The 20626-nt window shown below is 55.0% G+C and overlaps 1 protein-coding gene across 3 annotated transcripts in view; it reads left to right on the top strand.

The window, feature by feature from the left end:
* The window catches only part of PRKCB (protein kinase C beta), a 295883-nt gene that overhangs the window by 150912 nt on the left and 124345 nt on the right, over positions 1-20626 (top strand). For all 3 annotated transcript variants that reach the window (XR_004961595.1, XM_036278529.1, XM_036278528.1), the window contains exons 4-5: positions 7639-7750; positions 9557-9685. Coding sequence is in view for 2 of the 3 variants with exons in the window: in XM_036278529.1 (XP_036134422.1) it covers positions 7639-7750; positions 9557-9685 (241 nt within the window). In the remaining variant the exon portion in view is untranslated. The remainder of the gene's footprint in view (positions 1-7638; positions 7751-9556; positions 9686-20626) is intronic.

The raw sequence follows: 20626 nt of genomic DNA, 5'->3' as shown, positions 1-20626 counted from the left end.
AGTCGGACCGGGGAGTTACAGACTCGGATGCCTGCGGGGGCCAGGCGGTGCCCAGCAGGCTGGGTGGCGGGACTCAGCCCCAGCCTTCACGAGAGCTGGCTCAGTGTTGCCAGTTCTGAGCTCTTCACTGGAGTGAATACTCTGAGGGGCAGCGCCCCGTAGACCTGTGGCTCCCACTGCTGGGGGGCCCGCCAGGGGCCCGGAAACACATCTCTGTGAGATTTGCATGTGTGCTGGAGGGGGGAGGTGTGTGGCGTGACCAGTTCAGAACCTCTGACCCAGTTAATTAACTGAGGTCACTGGCTGAAATAACATATCCCAGAAAGGGCTTAACATTAATGGCAACTAAGAAGCATTTAGGAAAAAACTGTTTTCTAGAAGGACATAAAGGAAGACTCTGAAGGTGATCATCTCCCTGTCCCTGTCTCTCTGTCTGTCTCTGTCTCCTATCTCTATCTCTGTCTCTGTCCCTCTCCCCATCTCTCTGCTCTGGGCTGCCGGCCCTGGCTCTGTTACACACTCACACACCCACTCACCCCCTTAGCTCAGCCCCAGCACCACACAGTTCCTTGTTCTGAATTCTGATTGGCCCAGTTCTTCCTTTATAAATTGCACATCGCTGACCAGACCTTGTTCCATTCAGCACGAGATCAGATGCCCTGCTGTCCACTGAGCTGGTGCTTTAGGTGGGGATTTTTCTAGAAGGAACAATGAGTAGGGTTGGCATTTCCAATGTATTATGGAAGGATATGTGGGTGAGAATAACCATGGAAGTTTTGAAAGCAGACAGTAATGCTGGCAGAGAGGTGGGTGGGTATAAAATACATGTTTCTAGATGATATTATAAACCTATGATATGTTTAAATAGTATGGTACTGAGGCAGGAATAGAGAGACAGATCAGTGGAGCATAAGAGAAAATTGAAAATGAACAAGGATGCATGAGAAATTAGTGTATGATAAGAGACATTTCAAATAAGCAGGGAGAACATTCCATACATTTTTTGTTACAACTGACTACACACTAGGAAAACAAGGTAAAGGTCTTTCCTCTGAGCTCTTGCTAAAATGAATTGCAAGGGAAATAATGAATTCAGTGTAAAAACTGAAACTGTGAAAGAATGAAGAAGTTACTGGGGAGGACTTTCTAAATGAAGCAGCAGAAACAGACATGAAAGAAAAGGGGGAAATGTAGAAAATTTGTTACCAATCATTTAGAAAGACACAAACTTACTTGCATTTCAAGGTGGACAAAGGCTGTGGACCGACATGTCGTGAAAACACTGAATATGTATTGAGTGTTCGTTTCCACCAGTGACGACGAGGCAGTTTCCACACGGTGACTCACTGAGACTCTCTTCATCTCAGGCACTGGGTACTATTATTATCACCATCCCATTTTCAGATAAAGAAACTAAAATTAAAAGGGTTAAATGACTTGCCCCAGAGTCGAAAAACTAGTGCCTGCTGGAGCTGGGTGTTCAAGCTGAGCATTGCTGTTGATTCACCCTGACCTGGACGTGGACTGCGGCATAGATCTGACCCCAGGAAATTCTACTGCAGTGTCTGACGCGTGTCCTTCAAACTCAGTACCTAGACCCTTGCCGAAGGGGTGAGGACCAGAAGAAGGCGTGGTGTATCAAATGCTGGAGCAAACTGTTACCAGGCACATACACTACAGGGTTGTCAGTTCTAGTCTCTCTAGGAACAAAATGAAAGATTGTTACCAAGTCCCAATGTAATTACAGCTCCTAACATTATACCCACTTTAGTTCACAGAATCTCTGTCCACACGGTCCCTGTTAAGGCGACCCTGCTTCCTCGTCTCTTGGGAATTTTTGCCTTTTTGTCTGTACTCTGGGGCATGGCGGTACTGTTGTTTCCCAGTGTGGTGGTGCCTCCTGGGGATTTTCATGGGACCCAGAAAAACAGTGAAATGTGCTACTTGACGTCTGATCTGCACAGAGGCATGTGTACTCCCTGGGAGCGTGCTCCCTCCGGCCTCACAGGTGCTCTCCTGCAGCGTCTGCGGGTGCGGGAACTGAACTGCGCTTTGCATCCCTCCTCGCTTCTCCCGGAGGATGCTGGCATACGGCCTGCACTCTCCTGCCGCTTGGGTTTCTTTGGCCTTTTTCAGTTTCACTTAAAAATACACCCCTGAGATTCTTCCACATTAGTGCAGAAAGCGTCCCTGTTCTTTATGACTGAGGACTGTTCCATTGTGGGGCTGCTCCACTGTGGGAAGCAACCCCCCTGCTCACCACACTTAGCTTGTTCGAAACCACTGCTTCAAGGACCACCTGTGCACACACACCGCTTCCTCTGTAGCAGGGCTGACCTCCGGCATACGTTCCCAGAAGTGGGATGACTGGGTCCCCAGGGAAAACCACCTGTGATGTTGAGAGATAAATGGTGCCAAGTTGTTCTCATGAGGTTGGCCTGCCCACCACCGTTTCTCAACAAGACTGTTGGGGTGAACGCTAAACTTTCATTTTAAGCATTGTCTATTTCATTTTAAGGTGTAGTAGAAAAAACATAATTTGCACATTGATTCCCCAAGTTTACACTCTTTGTTTTAAAATAGTTTTATTTAAGCCCAGCTGGTGTGGCTCAGTGGTTGAGCATCAACCCATGCACCAAGAGGTCACCGGTTCGATTCCCGGTCAGGGCACATGCCCAGGTTGTGGGTCCGATCCCCAGTGCAGGCATGTAGGAGGCAGCCAATCAGTGTTCTCTCTCATCGATGTTTCTATCTCCCTCCTTCTCCCTTCCTTTCTTTCTAGAATCAGTAAAGAAAAATAAAATAAAATAAAAGTTTTATTTAAGTACAAATGGCATGTTGAGTTAAAGCAAAGTGCCAAGTAAATCATATTAGAGGTAGCACATAGTTGTGCAAAATTATGATGGCTCATGACTGAAGCTTGGAGAGTGTCCACATGGTTATTTTTTCTCTTTGGAATAATAAAATCAAGAGCGTGTACTTCTGTGTAGGACAGAGCTACTGTTTTCCATCTCCATTTTATGAACGAGGAACCAGAGACTCGGAGGTCAAGTCATCGGCAGGTGACTTGGGAGCCTGTGCCTGTAACCTACACCCTGCTCTGAGATACTTCCGGCAGGGATCTCTCCCCCTCGCCTGCCCGCCTCCCGGGAAGAGGACCTTGGGGGCTTCTGTGGCCTGCAAATAGCTGGGGATGTCACAGCCTGAATTTACAGGCTGCTTCGTTTCCTCCCCCCACTGATGCTGTTGGGGTGCTTTCAGCTCAGCTTCCGTATTCCTGCAGCTTTGCCTCTGCTCAGCCAGACTCAGCCCACCTGTGAGCGCAGTCCACAGCCCATGCAGACCGAGGGTGGCTATTTTAGGTTTTGACTTAGAGGTTTAGAGGTTTTTTGACTGTTTCTGGTCTGTCCTTCCTTCCTTCTTAGCTGCGTGTGCCTGGACTCAGGTGGTGAACTGCGATGCTCAGCTGGGATCTGCCTGTTTCGGTCCTGGGGACTGGGTGATCACAGTGGAGACTCTGGTTTTGGGGTGCATAGGGGACCCCACGTGGCCAGTCACTGGCTGGTGCTGCATTTGTGCGAGATGAAGGTTGTCATTATCTGTAACCGTCTGTCAGGTAGGGGACCCTGTGGGGAGGCAGAGGGACAGGGAGGCAGCCAGGTGACACTTAGATATTCTCAGCAGCTGCCCCCATCTCTGGAGCCTAACAAACTTGGATTCCAGTCTTCTCTCCCATTTTCTTGCTTTGTGACTGTGGACAGTTTACTTTTCTTTTATTAATTAATTAATTAATTAATTTTTATCCTCACTCGAGGACATTTTTTCATTTTCTTTTGTTCAGATAGAGTGGGAGGGAGAGAGAGAGAGAGAAACATCACGTGAAAGGGACACATCGAGTGGTTGCCATCCACACGACCCAACCAGGGCCGGGGACAAAATGCAACCGAGATATGTGCCCTTAGCGGGAACCGAACCCGGTCTCTCTGGACTGCAGGCCGACGCTCTTACCGCTGAGCCAAACCGGCCAGGGCGACAGTTTACTTTTCTAAGCCTCAGCGGTTCATCTGGCAAACCAGAATAATAATCCTGTCCCTCATTGGCCAGCGTGAGGATTTGATACCATGACATGGCACCCCAGCACAGTGCCTGGCAGAAGACAGTCTGTGCTCAGTTCATGGTGACAGGAACAGTCACAATGGTTGATTATCTTTTTCTTTATTCCTCACCTGGGGATATTTTCCATTTATCATCAGACAGCGTGGGAGGGAGGGAAGGGGATAGAGAGACAGAGAGAAACATTGATGTGATAGAGCCACATTGACTGGTTGCCTTCCGCACGACCCGACCAGGGCCGGGGATGAACCCCAACCGAGGTCTGTGCCCTTGACCGGAATCGAACCCGAGATTCACAGGTCCGAGGGCTGCCGCTCCAAGCACTAAGCTGAACCGGCCAGGGCTGACTACCATTTTGTTGTCATTCATCAGTCTCCTGAGGCAGGATCAGAAGTGGAAGGAAACAGGGAAATCGTCTTGCCAAGGACAACGCATGGGGGGAGGGGGCTGAGCCACACAAAATGGGGGGACAGGAATCACTGCAGGATCTGTGGCTTCCTGGGGGCTGGAGACCAGGTGGCGACCCCGCTGTAGAGCACCGTAGTTTCAGCCTTGGTCCTGAGCCCAGTGAGCTCATCAGGAGCTCAGAAACGTGCTCACGAGTGGTTGGGCCCAGCCATGCACTGGAGGGAGAACGGGTGGGGTGTCTGGCAGACTCGCAAACCCAGACTGCTGCGGGGCGGGCGGGGAAGGCAAAGAGGGAGGCAGGCGTGGTGTGAGAAGGGGGGACAGCAGACAGCGGACAGTGTAGCCCTCGTCCGAGGGCACAGCCGCTGCTCAGCCCACAGCCGTGTGCGTTCAGTGTTGTCACTGCTTGTGGTTTTTCAAACTGACATGTTAAATCTTTTCAAATCAATTAATTCAAACGTTTACGAAACACATAGGCCGAACGTAGCCTGTGTGCCAGCTTGCTTGTAAGTGTGGACCCGATTGTCCTCTGAGCACGAGAGGTCCAGGCCACGACGCAGCAGGCAGGCGGCAGAGGGCCTTGCAGGGGGCTGCGGGGGAGGGGCCGGGGCCGGCCGGGCGGGCACTCATCTTTGAATGGGATTGAAACAAGACTGTAGGGAGCGTTCTGACCTAGAGGCTACATGGATCCCCGGGGTCATCCCAGGGCAGGTCAATAGCTACGGCCTCGGACGCTGGGAAGGAGATGTGTTTTGGTTCAAGACTGAGCTGATGTTTAACCTGTATCCATTGGCACTACGGTGCCAGTTGTAAAAATATTGAAATGTTTTCACACCAATTGCTAAATAGCCACTGGACCCACTGAGCGTCCTTCTCATCCCTCCCCCCACCCTCCCCCCAGCCCCTCCGCACCTGACCTTGCGATGACCTGCAGCTGGGCCCTCTGCCCCATTCTGACTGGCCAGTGGGCAGCGCCTGAACCCCGGTGTTCGTAAATATCAACCCCTCCACCCTCACTGCAGGCGCCGTGCCTGCCTGGGTCTGCTGAAGTGCAGAGGACAATTTTGGGAGGACACGGGAGTCCGATGGAATTGGGGGCAGGACGGCAGGTCCAGAAGGAATGGAACTAGGAGCTGCACCCGAGGTTGTGTGACCTTTGTCTTTACCCCTCTGCTCCTTGGAGCCTGCTGTAAAAAAGGCCACCGGCGCCGTGGGGCTGCCTTCTCCTGGCTGCCTGCATCCCAGCCCTAAACATGCGAGATGTTTGAGCCAAACCTCACCTTTCTGCCAGTGCCCTGTCCAGGGTCCGTGGGACCTCTCACGGTGCAGACCTGCCCGTCTCAGAGGTGGCTCTGGTCGGGGGCGGCGTGGACAGGCTCCCTCAGGAGTCTCCTTGAGGATTGTGGCGTCACGAGGACCCCACTGTGGCATCATTTCCAGCTTTTAGGTGGCAAGAAGTGGGGGCAGAATTGATCAGGGGTTGCTTGGTCCGGCTGGTCCGAGGACTGGGCTGGTGGGTGGGAGGTGCATGCATTCTCCTGAGGCGAGGGAGTGAGGGTGGAGGGCCCAACGGCCTCTACATAAACCGTAAAGAAACAAACTTCCCACGCTGGCCCGTGCGGCTCAGTGGACTGAGCGTCCTCCCCTGAACTGAGAGGTCCCCGTTCCATTCCCGTCAGGGCACATGCCCGGGTGGCAGGCTCGATCCCCTGGGGTGGGGGGTGTGCAGGAGGAGGCCGATCGATATTTCTTTCTCTCCCTTGCTCTCTCTAAAAAAATCAATGAGCTTCCCCCGGCTACTGGCCTGGTGGCCTTCCTTTCCCTCGGCTGGCTCTCGTCTGTCCTGCTAGCTCACTCCTCGTGTTTCCTAAGCAGCAGGTGCGCAGCCTCTCAGGGGTCAGCGGTGATGATGGCAGCCCCACCGCGGCCTCCGCAGCTCTGGGGCCTCTTACCACCTGCCGGCCCGTGGGACGTGCTGTGCTCCTGAGGCTGGAGCCCTGGGCTAGTCCCTGCACCTCCCGTCTCTCGGTTCCCTCATCTGTGAAGTGGGGTCATAGTGGAATGTATTTCATAGAGACATTATAGGGTTAAGTAAATTCATGACCAGTTAATTCCTGAAAATAGCTCCTGGCATGAGTCGGTGCTCAATAAATGTTAACTCGTGCTCTTTAAATACTTACTGAGCTCCTCCTATGTGTAAGTACTATAGATAGCCTGGGCTATATGGTGAGCAAAATCCCGGCATGATGCTTGTGATGTCTGTCAGTCAGAGAACTGCATGAGGTGCTGTAACAAATAGCCCTTAAGTATAGTGACTTAAACAAGACAGGTTGATTTTCCCTCAGGCGTCTTTCCAAAGGGACAAAGTCCAAGGCTAGTAGGATTGTTGTATCCTTTCAACATTTGGCTCCTGGTTTTGGTCCAAAGTGGTCACTTGTAGTTCTCACCATCTTCCAGCTGTGGGAAGGGGAAAAGGGGCCACGGGGTGTTTATACATTCTTATAAAGGAACTGACCCCACAGCACACGCATCCCCGTGGCCAGAGCTACATGGCACACCAGCTGCAAGGGAGGCTGGGAAACGTGGTCTCTGACAGGGCAGCTGTGATCTCCGCCAAAACTCAAGGATTCTGTTCCTGAAGGGAATGGGTATTGGTGGCAATCTGGCCGTCCCTGCCATACCCTGCGGGCTATTTATTGGACACTGAACTCTGTCCTGTAGTTGATGGTGACTAGTAACTGGCCTTGTGCCCAGACTTAGGTTTCCGTCACTCCAGAAGCTTGCTTAGAGTGTGGGGGTGGGGGAGCAGAAACAGGAGCAAGTGGGCCTGTGTAACCACTGTGTCTGCCACTTTGTTCTGGTCTCGGAGTGCTGCTGCAGGCAGGAACCAGCAGGCCCGGGAGTGTGCTGGGGCTGGACTGGGAGCACAGCTTCCTACTCACCGTCCATGCATCAGGCGCCCTGCCTGGGCACGGGCTCCAGTGCCCGACCTAATGGTGATGAGCGCTGGGGGCCAAGTTCAGTGCTTGGTGCATTCTCCGGGGACTCTCAGCGCGGCGTGAACGTGGGCATGCCGACCTGACGCTGGCCTCTTTTGTCTGTTTCTCTTGGCCTTAGGACCCGCGGAGCAAACACAAGTTTAAGATCCACACATACTCCAGCCCCACGTTTTGTGACCACTGTGGGTCGCTGCTGTACGGACTCATCCACCAGGGGATGAAATGTGACAGTAAGTACGCTGGCCCTTCGCCAGCCGGGAGGCTTCCTCATGCTTTCGGGTCCAGGTCTGCAGCGTGTTCTCCCAGGTCCTGGGGGGGCTGGTATGTTGCTGAGTAATGATCCTCTCACCCCGAAAGGTAGCGGCTTAAAATAGCCACAGTGTATTTAACCCATGTTCGAAGGCCGTCCTCTGGGTCTGGGCTGGGCTTACTCATGCACGTGCGGTGGGTTAGTAAGTGGCTGGGGCTGTCTGGCCTGGACGGCCTCAACCATGTGTCAGAAGGCTGGCTGTCGTGTGGGTGAAGGGGATGTCTTTCATCTGGAGTGGTCTCGCCCAGGCTTGCTCACACGGAATTTGCAAGGTCCCAAGAGATCAAGTCCTGTGGATCAAAGCAAGTCACAGGGCAAGGCTCACAGTCAGTGTGGGAGGGGGCAGTTCATGGGTGTGGACACTGGGAAGTGTGGACAGACCGGCCGCTGCAGCTGGTTCCATTGCTGATGGGCAGGGCCTATGCCGTCTCTGCTGGAGGAGACCTGCCTCCCTCCGGCACCACGGGTTTCTGCTGGCAGGGCGAAGAGGCTGAGTCTCGGGCCAGGTGGCGGGGCGGGGCTGCTCTTTATTAAGCAAGCGACTGAAGGGTTGTGCAGAGGAGAGACTTGGGGAGCTAGGCTGTGGAGGGCGGGGACTCAGCTACTCAGGGGTCCTGAGATACAGAGGACAGAGAGGCACTCCCCAGGCAGAGTGACAGAGAAGAGTTTGGATGGGGGAGAAGAGTGTGAGAGACAGAAACACTCAGGCACGGACAGACGACGCAGGGCAGTGGACACATCCCGAGGCGCAGGAGGAAATGGGGAAGCTGCAGAGGGGCTCGGCTGCCAAGAGACACAGGCAAGAGGAGGGCCAGACAGGCCAGGGGACGCAGATCGGGGGTGGCCCCGAGGGAGGCACTCACAGGGTGCCGCAGGGACACAGGCGGAGAGCCCAGGACCCAGAGCACAGCCAGCAGTGAGTCGGGTCCAGCTCCGGGACGTTTTGCTCCTCTTACCGGCACCCACCTTTATTTTCCTGTAATTAGTTATGAAGACTGTTATGGGGGGCTCCACTCAGAGGTTCTTCAGGGCCCGTACCCCCCACCACTGTGGGTCCACAGCTGCAGCCCTGGGGTCTCTCCCCAGATGGTGCCCTCCCAGGGGGTGGTTCGAGGCCAAAGCTGGCGGAGCGGGTGCAAAGGTCCAGCTCTCTTATTGAGATTCTGGACAACTCTGAAGGGCCATCTGAGCCCAAGGGCTCCCCTGAGGGGGCCAGCCTAGGTGCATCCCCAGCCCCCCCTCTGTGGAGCACTCACCATGACCTGCTCCCAGCTCCCTTCTCAGACCTTTCCAGGGAGCTCCACCCATTAGCTGTGGATGCGTAAACATCAGGTGTCCCTTACGGGTCAGGACGCCTGCTGATCTTCACAGGTGGGAAGCCGAGCCGGAGTGGGGCTGCTGGGCTGCCAAGCTGGCCAAGTCCTGCCACACACATTTCCCTCCCCATCTTCCCTCCGCGTGTTACCTGATGCCCGCGTTGAAGTTGGTGACTGGCCTCAGAGCCCCTGGGGGTGTGCAGGGTGCACCCTCAGCCTTTGGGAGGACAGACAAGCTCCGCCTCCTCTGACCCTCAGGGCTCAGGGAGAGTAGTTGGAGAAACCTCTCTGATGTGATCCCGTGGACAGGCTTGTTCAGCCAAGCTCCAGGGGCCCGGCCTGCTTGGGTGGGGAAAGAGGCCTGAGGCATCAGCCCTGCCCACCTGAGCCTTGCCCTGTCTGCCCTGCAGCCTGCATGATGAACGTCCACAAGCGCTGCGTGATGAACGTGCCCAGCCTCTGCGGCACAGACCACACGGAGCGCCGCGGCCGCATCTACATCCAGGCACACATCGAGAGGGACGTCCTCATCGTTGTTGGTAGGTGGCCCTGTGTGTGGGTGGGGGGCTGTTTCCACCCTGACGTGTGGGAGCCCATGCGGGACATGCTCCCCCTCCTGCATTATGCCCCTCCCTGCGGTGGACAACCCCAGAGATGCTCCGGCACCCGAGGTGCTGCGCCTCCCCTTCCCCACTCATTCTCTGCGTCTTTGGAGTGTGTAGTTCTAATTCCTTTACTAAGATAGCAGACAAGGGATGCGGGGTTCTATTCCCACAGGTTTCCAGGGGGGAGAACAGATTCTTGATGAGAAACTCCCAGGGAGTGTTACACCTCGGGGAGGAGGAGGGTGCGGCGTGCCTCCCTGGGGACCTTCCACGTATTGGAAATCTCTCTCACTCCTGCCGGTGGCTACACTGGTCCCTGGTGCACCATTCTCGTACTTTTGGAACTTCTGAAATATTTCATAAGAAGAAGGAGGGAGACTGCAGCCGGCTGGAGAGGGGCAGCGGCTGGAGAGGGCCTGGTGCCTGTGGCTCATTCATGGGCCATTCCAGAAGTTCCTGGCCGCACTGGGCAGCACTGGTCGCCGAGCTGAGGGGTGGCAGCAGCACTGGCTGGCCGAGTGGGGTATCGTGCCTACTTAACACTTGACCACAGAAGGAATTGATTTTGCAAAAATTGGTCTGTTTCGGAGGCCCCAGAAGGGTTCAGCACTCTGCTGTGTTGAGCCCTGTGCTGGGGGGAGCCTTACCTGAAAAATATCCCTGTAAAATGTAATCCCTGTTTTAAACTGAGGGTCGCGACACCCCGTGAGCATTCCGTTGAATTGCTTTTTCCTCTAAAAGGAAGGCAAGCAGCTGACTTCTTCCCACTGGGATACTTGGGGATTCTGGGAGAAGCCTGCAGTCACTGTTCAAAGGCCCCTGGTTTTCCCCGCTGACTGAGCATCCTGGCTCGAAGGGGCAAAACATGAGACTCTTCTGCCCTCTACCGTCACATTCCAGGAACTACACAGGCTCGCATACCTTATGGAACCTTTCTGCGGGCCTCCCTGTTAAGGCCTTCTGCGTTGACGGAGCTCACCCAAGGCACAGTGCTCCACACCTTACTTATCATGGTGTCCTCAAGGGCCACCCTTGGTTCCCACAACACAAAAGAAGTGATAATTATGTGACGTGATGGATGGCAGCAATCCCACTTTAGTCTATAAGTGTATCAAATCCATGCATTATATACCTTCAACTTGCACAGTGTTTCACGTCGGTGATCTCGATTAAAAAAGCTGTACATGTTATCTCTCGTTACTCACAACAGCCTTGTGAAATGTCTATTATGCTCATTTTATGAAGCTGTGAGTCTCAGCCTTATGCTTCCAAGAGCTTATTCCATTAATAATAATAATATAATAGCCGACCTTGGAGTTTTTAATGCATCAATCACTGTGCAAAGCACTTACAGGCAATAACTTTACATTTTCTTCAGTAACTACTGAGCTGAGGAGCAGTAGTGACAGATCAGGAAGAAGGCTCACAGAGTCACACACTTGGTCATGTAGGTCTGTTTGACCCTTCAACACAATACGCTAGTGACCGTTTAGTCCAGGTCCCTGGCACACACCCCACACCTTGCTCATTCCCTTTTGTGGTTTAGCTAAATTGCCTCTTGCGGGCATTTCCTCGGGGAGTCTTTGTTCCATCTGGTGCAATACAATGTTCCTTCAAATTCAAGGTCAAAGCCTTCCCCCTTCATCGCATGTATGCTCTAGCCGATGATTCTCAGGCAACCCTAGTGCATGCCTATGAATATTCATTCCCTACAGCTGCCCAACAAAATACCACAGAGTGGCTGGCCTGCCGACAGCTGTCTGTCCGCTAAGTGTTCTGGAAGCTAGAAGTCTGAGCCCAGGTGTCGGCAAGGCTGGTTCCTTCCGGAGGCTCTGAGGGAGTCTGGTCCAATGCGCCCCCCCCCCCCCCCGTTTCTGGTGGCCGCCATCAGTCTGATGTCCCCCATCTTGGCTTCCCAATTACATGGTGTTCTGTCCTGCATGTCTCTGTGTCCAAATGTCCTCTTGTGAGGACACCGGTTAGTGGATTAGGGACCCACCCTTACCTCATATGACCCCATCTTAACTTGATTGCATCGGCAAAGACCCTATTTCCAAATAAGGTAATATTTACAAGTGCTAGGGTTAGAACTTGAATGTATTTTTTGTGGGGACACAAGTCAACCTGTTACAGGGGGAAAGAGAGGAAAGTTGGGGCTCCTTTAAAGTGAGGAGCAGAGCCCTGGCCAGTATGCCTCAGGGGTTGAGCATTGTCCTGTGCACCAGAAAGTCACTGGTTCGATTCCTGGTCAGGGTGCATGCCCAGGGTGTGGCTTTGATCCCCAGTTGGGGCGTGTGCAGGAGGCAACCAATCTATGTTTGTCTCTCACATTGATGTCTCTCTCTCAAATCAATTTTTAAAATACATGTTAAAGTGAGGGGCAGAGTGCTTCATGCTCAGGGTTCTGATTGCATTATTGACAGTTACCAGCATTGTAGTCACACCTTGTAGCTTTCCAAGTGCTTCGATGTGGAGCCTCCAGTGGAGGCAGCGTCGTTGCCGCCGTGCAGAGGGGAAGCTAAGACTCAGTGAGGCTGCGCAGCCCGCCTGGTGCCACCGCAGCTCCTGGGCCTCCTGGCGGCGGGTCCTGTGCCTTCCATCGCTCCCTCACCACGCTGGGCAGCCAGTCCGCAGCACAGGCTGCTGATCGATTGATCAGGGAAGAACCTGATGCTTTGACTGTCGTTTTCTAAAAATAGAGCCCAGGTGAGATTTTTGTTCAAGTGATTTATTGGGGCCGCTCACGGGGGAAGAGGAGTGAGGGCGGAGCAGGGGAGGCTACGCGAGAGTATGGTTCCCGCTGCCTGGTGCCTTGGAGGTCCAGACCCTCATCCCAGCACAGAGTCACACCCTCGTGGGGTCAGAGGGCTATTCTGTGAGGATCATTCAGTGCTATGGACTGAATTCTGTCTTCCCAATGTCACACGATGGAGCCCCAGCCCCCAGTGAGGCGGTATTTGGGGATGTGGCCTCTGGAAAGTCACAGGGTAGGGCTCTCACGATGGGACTGGTGGCTTTGTAGGAACAGGAGGGGAAAGAGATTCCTCTGTCTCTCTCTGCCACGCGAGGGCTCAGCATGAGGGCAGCCGGCTGCAAGCCAGGAGCAGGTTCTCACCGGGAACCAGGTCAGCCTGCACCTTGACCTCAGGCGTCCGGCCTGCACAGCGGTGAGGCGCGAGTGGTGCTCTGTGACAGCCGCCCGGGCTGGCTAAGAGTGGCTGCTACAGGCGCTCTGGTTGGAGGTGGAGGTGGCCTCTGTGGCTGAGGGCCGTTAACAGCCACCAGCACGGCAGCCAGCGGGTGATGGGTCCACGGGCTGGCATGGAGGGGAGCGGGGCAGGTCCAGGACACCTGGCTGTCCTTTTGCTGTCCCAAGCATCCTGGTTTCATGGCTGGGACTCCGGTCCCTCTTCCTTTATCTCAGCCAGACAGACCAGAGAGCCAAGGCTGAGGGGACTCTCCAGCAGCGCCAGGCCCGAGTGGCCGCAGTGTTGGTGCACGATCTCCCTTCCTCCAGGCCACGGAGCACGTTCCATTTGAGGACTGTCCACTCACCAGCCCAGACGCTTGCTGTTTGCTCTGAATGTCACGTGTGCTTCGGAAATCCCAGCCCATCTAGAGACCACCCCGGGCTGCAGGTGCCTCTGAGAGGTGTGAAGATCTCCTCAGATGCCCGTGGCCATGACATCCGGGCTCTCTGTCTCTTAGATCTGCAGAGTGGGAATCCAATGAGCTCTCCTTTTAAAAGCTCACGGCTGTTCTCACTGCCCTTAGGACAGACAGTCTGCTGAGGTGGTCTCACGGTCTCTTCTCCGTCTCCTCCTCTCTTTCCTTCTGCACCCTCTGCCGCCCATTCCGTCCCCTGTGAGGATGCTCATCTGTGCCCTCTCGTTTCCTTCCAGCAGTTACTCTGCCTCTTCCTGCAAGGTCTCAGCTCATTTCACATCAGGGAAGCTTCCCCAACCCTCCCTTGAAGATGCTCTAGTGTCGGGGCTTCAGCGGCATGAGCTGCGGTTTCACGTTGGCCTGGCCAGTGTCCACATCGCCCCCAGGCTTTGGGCTCCACGAGAGCAGGCCTGTGTCTGCTCCGCTCACCAGTCTCCCCCGCACCTCGTGCAATGGCACCGCGACCTATTCGCGATGTGTGTGTGAATGAACTACCACTTGAGTTGCTGACAGATACCAGGACCTCACAGACGATCCTAATTCACTGCCTTCTGAAGTCAGGCTGAAGTTCACCCGGTAACCCATTTCACATCATTATTCTTATGTGAAGGGGACCACGCAGAAAACAGTAAGGACCAGGCCCAAGGTCTGGTATTACTGGGACTAGGACCCACGCAGTGGTGGGGAACGTCCGGCCGGCAGGCCATATAAGGCTCACGAAATCAGTACCTGCTGACATCACATACCTCACCAAAGTAGCCCGACCAAATACAGAAGGCTAATTTTGATAATTTTGTATGGCCCTTGAATGATGTTATAAACGGCCCTTGGCAGGAAGAAGTTTCCCACCCCTGTGAGTGAGAGCCACGACCACCCTGCCCCCCGGATAACGTAGAGAAGACGCAGCGTAGGGGCCCGTGGCCTCCCAGGGAACCACGTGGACCTCTCGATGCCAGCGGGTTCCAGGAGCAGGCCCCACGGCACCAGGAGCTGTGAAGTTCACGGAGCGGGGTCCGTGCACATTAACCCCTTGCAGCCCGGGACCTCCCTGCTCACTGCTGGATCCCGTCTTCCCCTCCCCACCCCGTCAGCCAATGTAACCATGTCCAGCTTCAGATCCATAATTGCATCTTACAAAAGCTGGGCTGTTCCTAAAAAAAGTTGAAGGGGCGATTTTTTTTGAGATTTCTCTTTGGGACTTCCATTCAGTGTTCTTAGCATTATGTGATACTGTACAAACCTTCTTGGGCTGAAGCAGCGCCCAGAAAGCCTCGGATACCCCCCACACTGTGCTGTTTAGATCCTGTCCAAGGTCTGACGTTCACACATCAGAATAAGGAAGCACCAAAGAGACGTCATTCTTGACAGGCTATTGGGGAAAGTTGAGGACCACACCTGCCCCTACTCTAGATTCCAAAGGAGGGATTAAAAGCACTCTCAGGGGAAAGAGAATGGATGCTGGGGACTCACAGAAGACCACCTTGTTATTTAAAGACCTGTTTCAAGGTAGAGAAGGTTTTGCCATCACGGGGGAATAGTACAAGTGAAACTTTGAGGGCCCACCACCTCGATGTCCACTCAGGTACCTTCTTTCTGAAACCAATATGGCAGGATAAGACCAAAAGAGCGGACAGCAGACCTGCTGTACCTGAGGGGTCAGGTGGGGGCTGGGGTAGTTTGGAGCGATGAGGGGTTTGCAGTGTGAGAAAGGTGGTTTGTTATAGGTAGCAGGGTAAGATGGGCTCAGTAAGCATGTTCGTTCATTCGTTCATTCATTCATTCATTCATTCATTCAGTTCATCCATTCACCACCCATCCATCCATCCATCCATCCCTCCATCCATCCATTGAAGAAGGGCCTGGGTACCAGGTTGGAGCTGCTGACAATGAGAGGTGGTCTCTGCCCTCAGGGAGCTCACAGCCTCAGGGAGGGATAGACATAGGTCATTATATTGTGATGTGGCAGGCAGTGTGAGGGACCTGGGAGTTTCCACGGGGCACTGGGAGCTGTCCCAAGGCGGTGTGGCTGGGCTGAGTCTGTGAGGTACAGGAATTATTGGGATGGGGCCCACTGTGTCAGGGTAAATAAGAAAAATAATGCGAGCTACATTTACTGAGTACTTACTACATGCCAGGGGCTCGGCATAGATCAACTCGTTAGTCGTCTGAACAAGCCTTTCAGAGGCATGCATATTTCCCCCATTGTACATGTGAGGAAACTGAGGCACAGAGCCAGTTAACCTTCCAGGAGTTGCACAGTAAGTGTGGGTCTCAGATTTGAGCCCGGGCAGTCTGGCCCCGTGGCCCATAATCTCACCATGGTGTTGCCACCGGGCAAGAAGCATGGGAACCAGGAGTGGGGGGCAGGAGGCTGTCAGCGCTGAGTGTGGCTTCCCTGCATCATGTTCTGCATGGCAGCCCCCCCCCCCGGAACCTGTTCACTCGCTCTCCCAGACACCCACCTGTTTGTTCAGCAAGACAGTGGAGGTTCCAGCATTTGCCCAGCATATTCTAGACGCTGGCACCACAGGGGAGAGGCCAGTCTGCCTGCAGACGGCACGCCGGGGCTCCTGCCGACACCCTGGGAGCCTCGGGATCTGCCTGCCTTCCTTCCTTCCTTCCTTCCTTCCTTCCTTCCTTGAGGAATCTCCTCCTTTTCAGGTTAAAATTCAATGCCTTTTAAGTTTTTTTTCAAGACACTGTATCTACAAATCCTCTTCAGTGTGGTTTCCCGTTGGAAAGCTGGGTTTTGGGAGTTGGGAACACGGGGCCAGAACGCCCTGGGGCTGTTTCTGCGCCTCGCCCTTCCCCTGCTGGCTCTGCTTTGAGGGAAGAGAAAACGGGGAAGGGAATACAGTGAAGAAAACTCTGCCTGTGTTCACATGTCAAAATACTGCCCAGCCATGCGCCAGTGGCAGGAACAGAAAATGTTCAGAAATTAGGCTGCTAGGGCCCACCAGGGGGCAGTCTCTACCTTCCAAGCCATGCCTCCCAAAGGCTCTCTTTGAAGAGTTGCTGGGACCTAGTAGAACAAAGACCATGTCTCCATCCTTGTCCATCACGGAAGGCATGGCAGAGAACCCGTGAGGCATGCTCCCGGGGTCACCGAGGCCCAGGGAGAGGAGGCAGCTTCTCAAGGCCACACGCCATAGAGTGGGGACAGGACCCAGTTTTCATGGACTCTCCTCTCCTGTAGACCTTGCTGGTTACTATTCCCCCAACCTTTTGTTAAAAAATGTGTGACATCCAGCAAGGTTGGAAGCCTATCACCGTGAACACCATGTGCGCGCCCGGATTCTGCCACCGCGGTTGCTGTACTTGCTAAATCAGGATCCGTCCATCAATCAGTGTATGTTTTATACATTCCAAAGTGAGCGAGAGACATTAAGCCCCCCTAAATACTTCACTATCGTCTAGAACTCAAAACTTATTCACAGTTTCATTTTTACTTTTGAGATGAAGTGTGTACACAGTGAAGTGCACACATCTTCAGCGTGCAAGGGCGAGGCCTTGTCAGATGTGTACTCCTGTGTCACCCAAACCTTTCCAGTGTGTCCTCCTCTTGCTGTCATAGTGCGGGCTCTGGGGAAAGCCGCAGACACCGTCCTAAGAGTGATGCCCTGTGTGTGCCGACAGGCATGCACTCCCGCACCCCACGAGCTCTGGGAATTAGGACACCATGGTGCCTGAGGTTACTGAGAGTACATCATACTAGTACCGGTTAGATATTTTAAAAAGAAATTGCAGCCCTGGTCAGTTTGGCTCAGCGGTTGGAGCGTCAGCCCGTAGACCAGAGAGACCCGGGTTCGGTTCCTGCTAAGGGCACGTACCTCCGTTGCAGTTTGTCCCCGGCTCCAGTTGGGGTCTGTGGGTGGCAGCCAGTCAATGTATCTCTCTCACGTCGATGTTTCTCTCTCTTCCTCCCTCTCTCCCTCCCGCTCTATCTGAAGATAAATGCAAAAATGTCCTCGGGTGAGGATAAAAAAAAAATTGCAGTGCAGTGAAATAGGTTTGTTGAAAACACTTTGTTATGTACTTATTGGAGAGAAAGTACCCTAAAACAGACTCAGCAAGACAGCCGCATGGTTTTGCTTCTCTTCAGTGTTTTTGTCATGAAGAAGCTGAGTTAAGTCATATCTTCATCCAGGGCATGCTAACTCTCAGTCCAGGGGCCCGGGTCCCCACCCACTCTCCCTTGGGGGCCTTTGCCTGTGAAGTGCTGGGTTGTGTCCGGGACACTGAAGGAGGTGGAGTTGATGTAGGAGATGGAGGGGGCTGAAGTCTTCTCAAAGTTGCCTTCTCTCCTTCTCTGCACTTGACATCTCATAATAATGCCCAGACCAGTGCCCAAGGCCCCGGACCTTGGGATGCGCTGGGTGCACCGTTTTCCTAAAAATTCCTGCCGAATTGCATCAAAGGGGCACCGCCAGGACCTGTCATGGACTGGGGCAGGACTCCCCTCACTGTTGTAGGTCACCTGGCGCTGGTCAGAAATGTAGACTGGCTCCCTCTAGACCTGCTCAATCAGAATCCACATTTCAACCAATTCCCAGGCGATGTGTGCACACTTTAAAAGGCCACACAATCCCTTGCTGCAGACGGGCAGTGGGACAGGGTCATGCATCTAGTCTACCAGCTGGTGGGCTGTACCAGCTCTGCTCCGGCGGCACCGGCACCGGGGGAGGGAGCTCCTGGGGATTCCCGGGCCTGAGAGGCACCCAGCCCCACCCTGCCAATGGCACTTCCGGGTCATGAAGCTCTGGTGTCAGTACCTCAGGGGCCAGAATTTCCTTTCCCACGTGCCCTCGAATGAGACTCATGCAGCCAGAGCCCCGTGCCGTTCGTATAAGTGACCCCAGCCTCCCCTCCCTGCTTTGCCGTTGTCCCTCATCGCCCCGGAGGTGGCATTTCTTACTTTCCAGTCATTTAGCCCATCCTGCTTTTCTCACGGACTGGCTGCCAGGCTGTACCCGTCCCGGGCCAGCAGTCTGTGATCACAGGCTTGAGCCTGGACTCGGAGCCGGGCCTGGGTTTGAGTCCTTGCTCCAGCTTACCCCGTGTGCCCGCTTACCCAACACCCGCTCTTGTGGCCCCTGCATTCCTTCTCGTGATGGGAACAAATGAGAAGCAGACGGACAGCCGTCAAAGCTCTAAAGAAAGTAAATAGTGATGTGACTCAGACGGCCGGTGGGCCACCAACAGGGCCTTCGGCGGAGACCCGAATGCTGAGCAGGAAGGAGCTGGACCCAGGCACAGCATGCCAGGCAGAGGGAACAGGCAGCAAGGCGCTCCGGAGAGGAGTGTGCTGGGCGGGCATTGCGGCCCTGACCAAGGGGGCAGTGGCTGGGGCCGGGCGGTGAGGTGGGCAGGGGGCAGGTGGGCAGGGAGGGGCCAGGCAGGCCTGGGGAAGGAGCAGTGGGCTGGGTGTTAGCCAGGGCCTCTTGGTCTGCCTCCCCTCTGTGAGGGCCTGCTGTGAGCTCTGTGGGCACCCCGAGAGTCCCCCCAGAGTCCCCCCCAGAGTCAACCCCCGAGAGTCCACCCCCGAGAGTCCCTCCCCCCCGAAAGCCCCCCCCCAGAGTCCTCCCTGAGAGTCCCCCCCTGACAGAGTCCCCTCCCTGAGCGTCCCCCTCCCTGCCGGTCTCCCTCCACAGAGTCCCGGCACACACAGTCCCCTCCCTGAGATCCCTCCCCCTGACAGAGTCCCCTCCCCAGAGCCCCGTAGTGGCCGGGGTGCCAGGGCGGCTCCTCCCAGGCTGCAGAAGGAAGCAGGTGCGGCTCCTGGGGGTGCAGCTCTGTCTCACTGGCCCATTCCTCTCCTGGGGCGGGCGGGGAGCCGTGTTGCCGGACTGTGGGGACAGGCGATGCGCTTCCTCGGGCTGGCCTGTCCTTTCTGAGAAAGGCAGCTTCAGAGGCTAAGCCTGAGGCTGGTACATTTGGAGGTTGGGAGTAGACAGTGAAGAGGTCTCTATAAACATTGCCGTGGTAGGGCCGGGCGGGTGTTGATGCAGGGTGGAAGCCGACCTCCTGAGGACCGCCTCTCTGCTCGGAAGGGCAGGAGCGCTGGGCAGCTTGGGCGGAAGCGGGGAGGGTCTCCCACCTCCTAGGCAGTGGGGAGACTCCCGCGTGGGCCCAGGGAAGGGCTTAGAAGGGCGCGTGCTCCAGGGACGCCTCTGTGCACTCTCACTCCGGTTGCATCGGTTGCCCAGCCTTTCTGAGTTTCCTGGCTGATTTTGGCCTGTTTTGTCACATGGAGAGTTTGCTCTTTAGTGGCCTTTTTATTTCCTCCCAAAGTGCCCATATGGGCACGTGGTTTCCTGGGAGAGACCCCGCCTATGAGAGGCAGGCAGAGCTGCGTCCCGGGCCCTTAGAGGTCTACCTTCCTGGGCCCGACACCCCCCTGGGCCCGGGCACCTCCTGGAGCCCTCACAGCACCCAGGAGCCCTTTGTAAAGCAGCGAGTGGCGGGGCTGCCCGGGCTGCAGGGAGGGTATGTGCCCAGGAAGGGTTCGGGGGGCCTGGGAGCCCGCACTGGCTGCCAGTTTTATTGAGCACTTACTGAGTGCCCCTTGCTTTAAGGGGTCCTCTCCTGGAACACTTGGCCTTGAGCTTTTGCAGTTTCACCCCGTTCTTCAGGAGGAGCTGAGTGGCTCATTTAAAGTCACACAGTTGTCAAGTGGCAGACCTGGGATTCAAACCCTGTCTGACTCCAAGCCTGTGCCTCTAACCAGGACCCCGCCTGCCTCCTCCAGAGCTCTGGGGCAGCTGAGCTGATGGGTTGCAGGCACCAGTGGGCCAGAGGCAGAGGGATGAGTTCACACAGCCTCTTGAGAGGAAGGGCTGTGGTCCAGGCAGGCGGGGGAGTGGGGAGGGAGCCCAGTAGGCCAGCAGGTGGAGCTGCGAGGTTGATGTGAGTAAACTTGGGAACTTCCACTGGTTTCCTCCCTGAGTCCTGCAGCAACCTTTCACTCACCTGAAGACAGTCCCTAGGAGCCCCAGAGGCAGCTCCAGGTAACTGCCCTCAGCCATGTGCTGTCTAACCCTAGGACAGCCACAGCTTCCAGCACCAGGGGCATCTCGGGTCCCCACGCCGTCTCCGCCCTGCACTCTGCTGGCTCAGCCATGTGCTGTCTAACCCTAGGGCAGCCACAGCTTCCAGCACCAGGGGCATCTCTGGTCCCCACGCCGTCTCCGCCCTGCACTCTGCTGGCGC

This window comes from Molossus molossus, unplaced genomic scaffold, assembly GCF_014108415.1.
Source record: "Molossus molossus isolate mMolMol1 unplaced genomic scaffold, mMolMol1.p scaffold_m16_p_3, whole genome shotgun sequence".
Classification (NCBI taxonomy): Eukaryota; Metazoa; Chordata; class Mammalia; order Chiroptera; family Molossidae; genus Molossus; species Molossus molossus.
The sequence above is the reverse complement of the archived record's forward strand: the minus strand, read 5'-3'. Positions and strand labels throughout refer to the sequence as shown.